Source organism: Nannobrachium achirus (genome assembly GCF_963921795.1).
Source record: "Nannobrachium achirus genome assembly, chromosome: 9".
Taxonomy (NCBI): domain Eukaryota; kingdom Metazoa; phylum Chordata; class Actinopteri; order Myctophiformes; family Myctophidae; genus Nannobrachium; species Nannobrachium achirus.
In genome coordinates, this window is record NC_137818.1 from 62,094,697 (window position 1) to 62,108,041 (window position 13,345).

A 13,345-nucleotide genomic window follows, 5' to 3' on the forward strand; every position below is an offset into this window, starting at 1 on the left:
AGGGACCACCAGGGACCACCACCGGAGGTCCCTGGCGGGCCTCCGAGCACTGCCACCCGGGGACCACCTCCAGGGACCCCCAGGGACCCCCAGGGCTCATTTCTGAAGGTGGCCCACCTAAGCTAACACAAAACATAATGCTAATGAGGTGGCCCACCTAAGCTGGCCCAGCTAAGCTTTCACCACAATTGACTATGGTAATGTAAGCCACTTACAAAAACGTCATTATTTATGAAAAATGATTTCATTAAGCAAAATATCAACATCATGCCTGGTAAAGGACATCTTAACACACATTTTGCACCAGTTTTTATAAATGTGCATTTGTTTTCATTGATGTAGTATCCTTAGCAATCTCAAGTTAAAACTTTGTGTCTCTGCACCCACCTTGCAAATTCTTCCAGCAGGTCTTGTTGTGTGGCTTAGCTCCTCCCATCAAAACGACTATGGACCAATCAAATCACTTGTTGGTGTCAAGCACAGCTGTGGCAAGAACATGTGCAGCCATTGGCTGCAAAGATTTAAAGGCACAGTTGCTAGGAGCCTGAAACTATGGCTGGCTCACATTACCTGATGGCCCACATTACCTGAGTCCACCCTATATGGCTGATCTACAAGCTCACCTCGTCTATTTTAGCTACTTTTGAATTATTTGTAAAGTGAAAGTAGTTAAGTGTGTCTGTGGGTCTAAATAATGCATATTAACCAACATATTAACAAGAGCTTGTGGCTATTTCCTGAAAAGTAACAGTTTGGAAAAATACAAGGTTTCTACACGACATCGACGATACACGCTATCGTACACCTGGCAATAATCTTAAAGCCATATACTGTAAGTGATGAAGGGAACAGTGATGCAATGGATTTGGCAGCGCCAGACAGAAACACGGACATGTTTCTTCTGTCTCGACATGAAGTGGAACATGTCTATTGTGGATATTGTTGCTGTGCTAAGCGTTAGATCCAGAGCCAATGGCAGGAGCCTTTATCACAAGAACGCAAAGTATGATTTATACTAGCTACGCTGTCGCTTGCCAAAAAGAACCAGTCTACAGGCTAACAGCCCCTTGTTGCGTCAAAGCTCAAATCCAGGGGTCTTCAACGTTTTCAGGCCAAGGACCCCTTAGTTGAGAGAGAGAGATGAAGCAGGGACACTCACAACCGTATCATAGATTCCATAGATTCATTGTTTGACAGCACGATCATCAGTGTATTTTGTATTCATGTCAATTTGTGGTTTCAGATATTTAACCACTTGAACCGTCAATACTTAGGTCTAATAAACTTGACCTTTCACTATGTATTTAGTCAGCTCTTTTTTCCCCCTCTACACCAAAGCTTTTTGCCGAAAATAGCCGATCTACAAGCTCACATCGCCTCGCAGCGCGAGGCGTTGTGAGCTTGTAGATCTGCTATGTTTGGCTAAAGTTCTCAGAATATGGACGTCAGGGTTCAAGTGGTTAATACAAAAAAAAGGAGAAAAAAAGGTTTCTATCTCACAAAGATTTGGAGGACCCCCTGTAGTAACTCTTGAGGACCCCCTAGGGGTCCCGGAACCCCTGTTGAAGATTCCTGATCAAATCCATATGTTTAGTAAAGAGACGTGAAGCAACTTTAACACCCGGAACTTGAACCCGCGGGTGTCCCCCGCGGGAAACCAAACTTTGAACTCTCATCCAAGTGAGAATCTGCCCTTGGCTCACGGGCTTCAGACAGAGCTACTTGTCAAACGTTGGACTTATCAGCTTCAAACTGGGCTACTTGTCAATGAGTAGGGATCAAAATGTCTCGATGGAAGAGTAGGGAGACCATCTTCAACCACTGCAGATGTACTTGTCATATTGTTTTAACTCAAGGGTCTTCAACAGGGGGTCCGGGACCCCTAGGGGGTCCTCAGAGTTACTACAGGGGGTCCTCCAAATCTTTGAGTTCTAGAAACGTTTTGTTCTCCTTTTTTATAATAATCGTTTGAACCCTAGCGTCCATATTCTGAGAACTTTAGCCAAAAATAGCAGATCTACAAGCTCACAATATATTATGGTGATGGTAGTCAGTTCCACCAAGGCCACACAGAGAGAAGAAGTGCATGTGAACGCAACGCCTTGTAGATCGGCTATTTTCTGAGCTTTGGTGTAGAGGGGAAAAAGAGTATACTAAGTACGGAGTGAAAGGTCAACTTTATTAACTATTGATGGTTCAAGTGGTTAAATATCTGAAAACACAAATTGACATGAATCCAAAATACACTGATGATTGTGCTGTCAAACAATGAAACTGTATGGAATCTGTGGTTGTGGGGGTCCCTGCTTCATCTCTCTCTCTCAACTAAGGGCCCGTTGTTTTGTTTGCTACTGTTCTGGGAGTCAAACATGCATTTTGCAATCGCGATCATGCCGAAACCGGAAGTAGGAAGTAGGGAGAGTAGGGAGAGCTAAAAAAACAAAAAACGGACAACTCGGGAAACTCATGTTTGGCAAAGCCTATACCAAACTCGGGAAATTTGTGTTTGGCACCAAGTGTGTTAATACAATATTCAATACCTACAGTAGGTGGGGTTGGCGATAGGGCCTTTCTGTGTGGAGTTTGCATGTTCTCCCCGTGTCTCCTCGGGTTGATACCCTCACAAAAACATGCACGTAATCCTGGTCTCAATAATGCCTCCCCCTGGCCAGCCGGGGCGCTTGATGGAGGGGAAAGGAACTGGTTGGAATAACGTGTTCCTTCCACCGCTACGTCCAAACCAGGGAAATCTCCACTGTCAGGTGAAAAGAAGCAACTTGGACTCCTCATGCATAGAAGGAAGCATGAGGTCAGTCCGTTGACTCCCCAGGCGCGGCAGAGGGAGAGCAGAGCCCAGGATTACATAGGCAATTGGCACTAGGTGAAAAAAAGTGGGTTACAAAATTGTGGGATAAAAAATAAAAAAAAATACAAAAATACAATATTCAATAAATCAATCAGGTAATCAACCAACAAGTTGCGGCTTGCAGCTGATAAGTGTAACATGTGAGCTTAAGTAGTATCTTCCATTGTGTTTCCCTGTTGCGTCCCTCAGGCCTGCACGGTGCACACGCCCTCCATGATCAGCTGCTCCTCCCCGGCGGCCAGCCAGTCGCAGCTGGCCCCGCTGCTGTTCTTCCTGAACGGCGTGCTCTACACGGGCGACAGCCCCGCCTTCTACAGCGGCGAGCCCGGGGAGGAGGAGGAGGAGCCTCACGGCGGCCACTTCGAGCTGGAGTACGTGGAGGACCCGCAGTTCTTCACCGCCAACAAGGACATCAAGCACCACCCCGGAGAGGACGCGCTCACCCTCATCATCACCGTGAGTGGCTGACACCATCCATCCAATCAGACGTTAGAAGCAAGGGGTCTTCAACAGGGGGTCTGGGATGTCGCCCTGAGTCGTCTTACTAGTATAATATAATATGTAATAATATGTAACTCTTGATTTCAAGTATAGTAATATTCTATTATTACTTTTTTAAGGAGCAATATGTAATAAGTAACATATTACTCTCTGAGTAATATTGCCCAACACTGATAAATAGGCCTGTTTGGACATCCTTGCACTGCAATATATATATATATATATATATATATATATATATATATATATATATATATATATATATATATATATATATATATATAACCATAATGTTGTGCTATAGGACAGACGATATCTATCACTGTACAATCCATTTCACAAACCCAAACGCCCGTATATTCTACGTGACTCAAAGAATACGGGTGGAGGCTTTTGGGCAAAACTGTAGAATAATATGTGGTTCTTAAGATGGAGGCACACATTACCACTGATCAGCTATTGATTTCAATGAGTTTTATCCACTTTCTCCCCCTTCCCACCTACACTTTTTACTCTTTCTTTGAGCGGTGGTAAACCGCTCCATAGAGTGGCATGTGCGTGTGTCTGTAGCCTTTTTCCTCAGCGTTTTGCCATAGCAAAACGTGTGTGTGTGTAGCATAGCCTGTACATCCTAGACTCAAATCCTAGTCTGAAGACGTTATGCAAGCACGACCACCGCTCACTTCACATTGGGTGTGAGTTTTTCTTTTTGCCAGACCCATGAAATGGGTAGGCCTACATAAGCAAATGTCTGTCGGTCCGGGTTTTCTATATAAAGGGTATATATGATGATGACATGATGATGACATGCCTACAAAAGGCATGATGTCATAAATGATGATGACAGACAGGGGGTTGGCAGAACCGGGGTCTGGCACAACCAGGTTGACCGCCAGACCCAGAGGGTCGGCCTACATAAGGCTTTGTCTGGAAGGTTTTAGGACTTAGATATCATGAGGGAAATAGTCAGCATGCAGGCTGGCCAGTGCGGCAATCAGATCGGGTCCAAGTTCTAAGCGACGAGCACGTCACAATGAAAACCGCCATAGGCCCACAGGGTTGGCAGAACCGGGGTCTGGCACAACCAGGTTGACCTGGTCTAGTTTAAATAGAAATACAGACATACTGTACATAATGGAAAGAAAAAAGTCCCTCAAAAGTAGTAAGTACCTCAGTACAGTAAATTGGTCGTTATGCAATTGTTTTGGTATGTATTTTATGCAGTCCTCCAATTCTCCATCAGAGTCAGCCAACTCTCCATCAGGCATGGCTGCCAGTTCCCACCTGATGTTGTGTGGGAGTCCTGACTTCTCCAGATCGTACTGAATAACCGCTAGCTTGCAGAGCGTCTTAAGACTAGGACTCAGGTCTAGGATGTACAGGTCATCGTTGGGTGTGCCATCGCTGGCTCCTTTAAATCCACCAAAGATGATGACACGACTTCCCACCATGCAACAGCAGCCCCCTCTCCTCCAAAATGAGTCATTCACCTTGAGCTTAACCTCCTTCCTGGAGAAGGTGTCTGGACTGAACCTCCACATATCATCATTTATGGTCTCACTCAATGTCACACCACCAAATATGTACAGCTCTCCATTGTAGACAAAGGCTGAATGCCTCAGGGATTCTTCTGCAAGATGCTGTGCAGAAGGAGTGCTAAGCCAGCAGTCAGTCTCTGTGTCAAACACTCTGATGTTGTTGTCATCCCCTATGCCCCCAAATACAAACATCTTTGTTCCAATGATGGTGGCAGATTGACCTAACGTTTCAGGAGGAGGAGTGCCTGCGGTGTTAATTAAGGACCAGACCATCGTGGTGGTGTCCAGCTTGTGGATGTCATTAGTGAATCCATCCTGGGTCATTCCTCCATGGATGTACATGACCTTCCCCAAGACACAGGCTGAGTGGAACAGCCTCCTCGCAGGAACGGTCCCAGAAACCCTAGTCATGATCCATCTGAGGGACATGATCCATCTGAGGGCGTCAACATCAAACGCATAAAGAATGACGTTGCAAAGCTCATTCTTATCATCCTTTCCTCCCCAGAGGTAGACAATGTCTTCAATGAGCACAGCTGTGTGGCCAAGGCGACAGCAGGGAACCCCAGGGGGTCGTCGTTTTCCTCTTGTAGTCGTCACCGGGGGCAACGTCCTCCATCTCAAAGACACTGTGTTGAAGACGTACACTTTGATCTGATCTTCTAGAGGTTTTCTAATGTTCCTATCATGGCCTACAAAGGCGTATCCAAAGGTGTACACTTTGTGTCCCGCCGATACAGCAGCACCATAGGTGATATTTGGGGCTCCTGGCAGTTTCACTGTACAGTGCAACATTTGACAGGCCATCAGCAACAACACCGTTTGCAACAACACTTTTACCACCTTCCCTGTAAAACAGTCTTATTGAACATGAGAGCTTTTATATAGGAGGCCAGTCTATGATGTCAGTACTATGAGATCAGATGAGTCAGTTGTCTGTTTGCCATCATCATCATCATATTTAGTCAAATTTTCAGCCCACATATGGAGCCCAAACATTATGCCCCCCAGTGTGAAATGTAGTTCCAAAAAAATCTAAATATGAAGAACATCTGGATGTGCCAGTGTTTCTAATGTGTGTCAGATGGACAGAGCGTCCGACCTAGGAGACATGGTCGCCGACCCAAACCTAACATTTACTAAGTATCCACAATTTAAGTGGTTAAATGTCTGAAAAAACACATTAAAGGAGTAGTTCACCCCAAAATGACTTTTTTTTCTATTGATTACTCATGCCATTGAAACTTCAGTTCAATAATATTTTTTGTTTTTTGTTGCACTCCTAAGACAGTAATTAGATTACTATAAATTTACAATAATCAATGTTTTGTGCGACAAATACAAACAAATATTGAACTATAATATTGAACTCAAGTCTCCATGGCATGAGTAATCAATCAATAGAAAAAAAGAGGTGCGAATCCAACATAATACTGATGACAGTGCTGTCAAACAAGTCGATGAAAATCTCCATTACAAGTTTATACAATATGTAATGGGGGGGGTCCCTGCTTTATCTCCCTTTCAGCTAAGGGGTCCTTGGCCTGAAAACGTTGAAGACCCCTGCGTTAGAGGGAGTGTTGGCTGGGGGGAGCGGCAGGAAGGCCCTGATGAGTGGCCCAGGATTGTACCAGCAATAGCTTTCAGCTATTTCTGGTACAATAGTCAGTCAGTGGTGGAAATTAACTAAGAGCATTTACTCAAGTCTGCACTTTAGTACAATTTTGAGGTGCTTTCTACTTTATTATACAGTATATACAAGTACTTTTCAATATCTTATACTGCTACTCCACTACATCTCAGAGGTACATTTTCACTTCTTTTCTAGATAGATAGATAGATAGATAGATAGATAGATAGATAGATAGATAGATATTATTATCCCAAGGGGAGAATCAGTTTCCCAGAGGCAGCAGTATAAGGATATTTACAAAGTTACAGAGAAGTATGAAAAGAATAAAAAAAGAACAGTACAGTAAAGAGCAAGGTACAACAAAGAATATATACATGAAGAGTCAAAAACTGTCAATGCTCAACGTGAAATTGCCAACTTGAACAAAAAAAGCAATCCTTAAAGGGGAAGACCACCCCTTTTCAATATTGAACTATGTCATTAATATACCTTAGAGGAGTTGTGTGGAAATAAAAAAAAAAGTTCCCTCTCTTCTGTGTTGCCTAGAACTGGAGGATTGATTTGGGTGTGATGTCAATCATGTCATCACATTGTGGGTCACATTGTGGGTCTTCCCCTTTAAGCACAACTATCAATACAATACAGTGCCCAAACAAAAGTGTCCATAACAGTCAATGCTAGTCAGTGCTAGTCAGTGCTACAAGTATCTCACCACCATGTCAAACACTAGCAAAATACTCAATAGTACTAGCACAACCTAATAGTGCAGAGCAAAAAAAAAAAAAAGTGTCCAAAGGTCAGTGCAAGAAAAACAAACTCCACTACAATTATTTGAAAACGTTAAAAGTTCCTTTTTAGATTTAGATTATTATTACAAAACATACATCAAACAATTAAGCTCTATTTTAATCGAGCCTGTTGTAGATCATCTAATTTCGGGAACGCTGCTCCACAATTTGGAATACAGGACTTTTAATCGTAAAAAAAAACACAGTATTTACTGTATAATGTATGTGGGTGACTTCCCAGCCTTATAGAGTACTTTTTTCCACCACTGGTTATGGTTGCATTGTCCCGGGCCGAATCAACAAACAAAAGCCAGATCTCTCAGAAGTCTTCATCTTCCACGCTTCCATAACGGCGTGACAGACGGGTCCGTCTATGACTAACAGCCACGGCTGAATGCCTTTCTATTCTCATTCACACAACGCAGACGCGCACATAAACAACCACATCAAAGCCTGGTGTCACCCTGGAACCTGAAGTGTTGTGAGGGAGGGGTCCACAATGCCAGCCCTGCAGGGACGTGCAGAGAATGTTAGGGGGGCAGGGGCTGACATTTCTATAAGGGCCTTTTAGGTGAAAATGTCGAAAATAGCAGACTTCCAAGCTGACAGAGCTTGGAGGTCTGCTATTTCCGGTGCTTGATGCCACACTGAACTAAGCAAAACCAAGTCTGTTTCTACACAGAGAGGGTAATTCTTTCAACATAAGATGCTGCATTTCAAGTTCAGGAGAGTTTGGACCTGGCAATTAGCCCTATTCACACCCCGCCCACTCAGCAACTTCCTGGTGCTGAAGTCACGCTTTGAAGGGTAAACCCTGCTATAAGCCTGTAGAGTTTAACACAGAAATCGCAAATTTAATGCAATTTCCGAATAGTAAAGTATAAAATACGGCTAGCATGATCAAGAACACGAGATAGTAAAAGGCACAAAGCATTATAAGGGTATACCGTTCTAAATAATGATTTGTTGGCTTTAAGTCCAGCGATTTCTGTGTTGGTTTCCGCTTCAAAGCTGACGTCAGCACCAGGAAGTTGCTGAGAAATTTGCTGAGTCGGCCGGGCGTGAATAGGGTCCATTCTCTTGAATGCTGCCTTCAGGAGTGGCATGGAACGACGACGTTTGCATTTCTTTCACCATAGCGAAAACTGCATTCATGGTCTGGAGAGGGCACTTTTTACAGACGGATAAAAGGGCAGGGGCTCAAGCCCCTTTTTATGTCTACGCGTGCACGTGCCTGCAGCCCTGTCAGCCAGGCTCAGTGGGAGGTCCCGTCCGTCGCTGTGTTTCTAGCTGATCTAAGCACCTGTCTCCATGGATCCTGTCATGCTAGATAGGGGGGTCCTGGCTGTAAAACTGTACAACATGTACATGGCGTGGAAGTGGCTTTGAAGATTGCATGGCTTCCACTTTATGTGTGCGTGCAGGGGCGTCACACCAAATTCTGTGCCCTGGGTACAAGGATTCACTGCGGGGCCCCCCCATGAATGTTAACTATTGAAAAAATAGCAGATATACAAGCTCACAGCGCGGCACAGAGTGCCGCGCTGCGAGCTTGTATATCTGCTATTTTTGAAAAATCGTGAAAAATGTGTGCAAGAAACCTATGTGTCTATGTCAGTGGTGCTCAAACCTTTTCATGTCAAGGACCCCCAAGATGATGTCTCAACATATTTAGTTCCAGGGACCCCCCCAGAAGCAAAATTTGAGTTACAAATGTTCGCTTAAAAAAATACATAATATTCAAAGATTTTCACACCTTTTCACGACTTTTTCAAAAATAGCAGATCTACAAGCTCGCAGCGCGGCACTCGGTGCCGCGCTGTGAGCTTGTAGATCTGCTATTTTTCAATAGCTAAAGTTACCAGGGCCCCTCCACCTTGGGCCCTAGTAACTCAGTCCCACTCCCTCTCCCCCCTCTTGTGACGCCCCTGTGTGCGTTCATATTTGCGTGTGTGTGTGTGTGTGTGTGTGTGTGTGTGTGTGTGTGTGTGTGTGTGTGTGTGTGTGTGTGTGTGTGTGTGTGTGTGTGTGTGTGTGTAGGCCTACTTACAATTACAATCTACAACAATTCAGGCGTTTAGCGGACACTCTTAATCCAGAGCGATTTACAATAAGCAAGGTAATACATCAACACGTCGACATCGTTACATCAAAGGCATAGAAATAGTAATCTAGGAAAAACTATGTACTTGTGAGGGCCAACTGTTCCCACATGTACGGTCTAAGTTTGAGAAATAGACATCGTGAGGGCAATTTTCCTGGTCCTCAGAAGTTAAATTATTGTTTTATGGTGAAAAATTAAAGAAGGAAAAAAAAGGGCGTTTACAATTGGGAATAGATTCATTTGGGGTTTAGAGTTAGGAATTGGCATTTAGAGGTTGGTTGGTATTTAGCGGTTGGGTTTGGAGTTTTCTCGCGTAGCCAGACAACTATTACACAATCTCCGAATGCTATATACTATATATATATAGTCTGGAACTACACCTCCAAGTAACGGAAGCTGGCATTTCTGTTCACCAAGATATATTTTAGAATACTATTTCGGCTGAGCAGCAAGCTAAATATCGTCGCTGTCGGGTGGAAACCTTGTATGTCCAAAACCGTTCGTTTTGCATTTATCGTTTTAAAAATGATTTAAACTAGTGAAAACAGCCGATCTACAAGCACGCAACGCCTCGCACCGCGAGGCGGTGTGATCTGCTATTTTCATTACTTTTGTGCGACGGCCTTGTATGATGAAGCAGGGCTTTACTTCGTGAAAAAACATACAAACTTGAAACTTGGAGATACGAGTTTTCCGCCCGACAACGACGATATGCTCTGTTGATTTTTATCTGTGTTAGGATAAATGTGCTTGACTGTAAAAAAAAACGTAACGGAAGCGGAGAAGAGGCTTCACGTCTGCTTTATCGCTTCTCATACCGAACACATGATCAGGACTTCCGTCTCCCAGACTGCATGACGGACGCATTCGCATTTGCAAACAGTCTGGTCACGAGAGACTAGGTTTGGAGTCAAAACCTGATTTATACTTGAGCCGTGAGCCAGTGTCCTTCACTGAAAATACAAGCAACACGTTGCTTGTGGATGTATAGATTGTCTATTTTCGGCATAGGTTTAGTGTTAAAGATGCAGTGCCATGATTTTTCCCCTCCTAAAACATGATTATCAGGTATTATGATTATACTAGGAGGAGGATTTCCAAAAAAGTGTACAGAAAGAGTTAAAACTAGGTTTTTATGTGGCCACACCCACCAGTTCATTAAGTATATCTGGTTGTTATGGTGGGTGGTGACCCAGCTGAAGTTAGCCACACCCACGTGTATTGGGTGAAGGGTAATAGGGGAGGGGATGATTATATGATGTCATTTTATCTGTGGTTTTGGATTGGCACTTTTGCCCCACAAGGTGTCAGCCTCCAGGAAGAAACCCCAAACACAAAGGGAATACATAATTGCTCATCAACAACCACACCAGGGGGTCTAATGAAGCGCTATCAACCTCCTAGACACATGAAAACCAGAAAAAGTACAAAACATGGCACCGCCTCTTTAAAACTTAGAACAAATAAATACAAATAAAAATGGCGTTCGTAAAATGTTGAAGTCCTCACAAGCATAGCAATACAAACACTCATGTGCGTACGTGCGTGCGTGCGTGCATGTGTGCGTGCGTGCGTGCGTGCGCTTGCCAGGAAGAGGGCCTCATGCCGGAACTGCTGTCTCAGCCCATCTGCATTGGGCAGACACTGTTGTTGTTTCCTGTGTTTTGTAGGAAGGTGGATTCCTCTAGTGGTGGTGGTGGTTTGGACCTGAAGGGAGAGTAGAACTTCAGCTGACTGGGTGGGTGGGTGGGTGGGTGGGCGGGGTGCTGGAGAGAGAGAGAACGTGTGTTTGTCTTTAAGCCTTTTAGGCCTAGGATTATGTTATACTTTAGCCATTGAAAAATAGCAGATCTACAAGCTCACAGCGCGGCACCGAGTGCCGCACTGCGAGCTTGTAGATCTGCTATTTTTGAAAAATCTTGAAAATGTGTTTTTTGAAAACCCTTTGTTTCTATGTCAGTGGTACTCAAACCTTTTTATGTGAAGGACCCCCAAAATGATATGTATTTGGCCACGGACTACATCTCAAAATATTGAGTTCCAGGGACCCTCCCCAGAAGCAAAATTTTAGTTACAAATGTTCGCTCTAAAAATACATTATTCAAAGATTTGCACACATTTTCACGAATCTTTGAATATATGTATTATTAGAGTGAACATTTGTAACTAAAATTTTGCTTCTGGGGGGTTCTTGGAACTACATATGGGGATGGGGGTCCGTGGCCAAATACATATCATTTTGGGGGTCCTTCACATGAACAAGTTTGAGCACCACTGACACAGATACATAGATTTTTCAAAATAAAACCTTAGAAGGATTCAGAAGACACTTATGGAATCGGGTCAAAAGACTTGCACAAGATTTTTCTAAAAATAGCAGATCTACAAGCTCGCAGCGCGGCACTCGGTGCCGCGCTGTGAGCTTGTATATCTGCTATTTTTCAATAGTTAAAGCATAAAATATTACGTAACAATGCGTACCCGGTTGTAACGGCTTAATGGGGGCTGTTGTTTAGCCGTGTTCCTATATTAAGAAGCCGAGCTGGAATGTGGGTGGGTTTTTGTTTGCTTTCATCCTGTTTTGTCCTGCTAGAAATGCATTGTTGTCTTTTCGTGCAGGAAATGTTGTAATGCTACGGCATGGCAGTTAGTTATATGTAGTTAGTTTTATAGACTAGAGCTTCCTGACGCATAGAATCAGTGGTATACTGACACTATTGTTATAATCAGTGGTGTAAAGTAACTAAGTAAATGTACTTAAGTACTGTACTTAAGTACAATTTTGAGGTATTTGTACTTTACATGAGTATTTCCAATTTTCAATACTTTTACCTCTACTCCACTACATCTCAGAGGCAAATATTGTACTTTTACTCCACTACAATTATTTGAAAACTTTAGTTACTAGTTACTTTTCAGATATAAATTATGATATTATAAAACATACATGAACCACGTTAGCATAATTTTCTACATAGGCTGTTGTAGCACCCCGATACTATAGGGAAAGGAGTAACGGGGCGTTTGAGTTCGGTTCTTTCTACTGTAAACCCTGTATTTATAAAATAAACCACAAGGCTCATTAATTAGACCACAGACCTTTTGTAAATAAATGAACAGACCACAGTTTAAAGGGTAATTGAAGTTTTACTTAAATGTTTTAACCCTTTTTAAATGTAAATAATAAATGAAAACATGAAATAGACAATACACATGAAATGACAGGTAAACCTTTTTAAATGAACCAATAGGCCCGAGGCCTTTTTATGAAATCCAAAATTAAGAGATCTACAGAATAGTCCCTTGATTACCTTCACATGAAAAACCCACAATTGACTTGGCTTAAACAAAAACAAAAACTCAGATCCCAAAAACCTTCTCAAAACCTCTTCACAAAAATCCCTTTGATCTTATGTAAATTCTAATTAGGCTATCAATAATTCCCAGTAAAACAAAGAATGTTCACAGAATACCTTCAAACAATATATTCAGTGGGCCCACACTCGCACGCACACAATCACACAAAACAAAAAAGGTGCAGGCCTGATCGATGGGATCCTCCTCTTGTAGATGAGCAAAGGCTACTCAAAGTCTCTGTTCGCTCTGGGGAACAGTTGGTGGTGAATGGTGATACTGTAAACTATAATCCTCTCTTCGGTGAAAAGTTCCAGAAAGCCCTACTCACAGTTCCTGTTCGCTCTGGGGAACAGTTGGTGATGGGATGACAAGTTGTGTGACGGGGGTGAAACAGATAGGGGGCTAGTAGAATCCTTCTGTAGGAAATATACTCCCAAAACAATCTGCAAAGTCAGTCTCGATGTCCTCTTGTAGATTAATCTAATGACTTCTCCCCTCAGATCAAACACACACTTCCACAAACTTACTGAGACTTCACACACTCATTCTAAATCAACA

General features: G+C 43.1%; 1 protein-coding gene across 1 annotated transcript in view; it reads left to right on the forward strand.

The window, feature by feature from the left end:
- Positions 1–13,345, forward strand: part of plxnd1 (plexin D1) — a 228,366-nt gene that overhangs the window by 135,871 nt on the left and 79,150 nt on the right. Inside the window, exons 18-19 of the mRNA XM_080732967.1 lie at positions 3,056–3,322; positions 5,572–5,656. Coding sequence (XP_080589093.1) covers positions 3,056–3,322; positions 5,572–5,656 — 352 coding nt within the window. The remainder of the gene's footprint in view (positions 1–3,055; positions 3,323–5,571; positions 5,657–13,345) is intronic.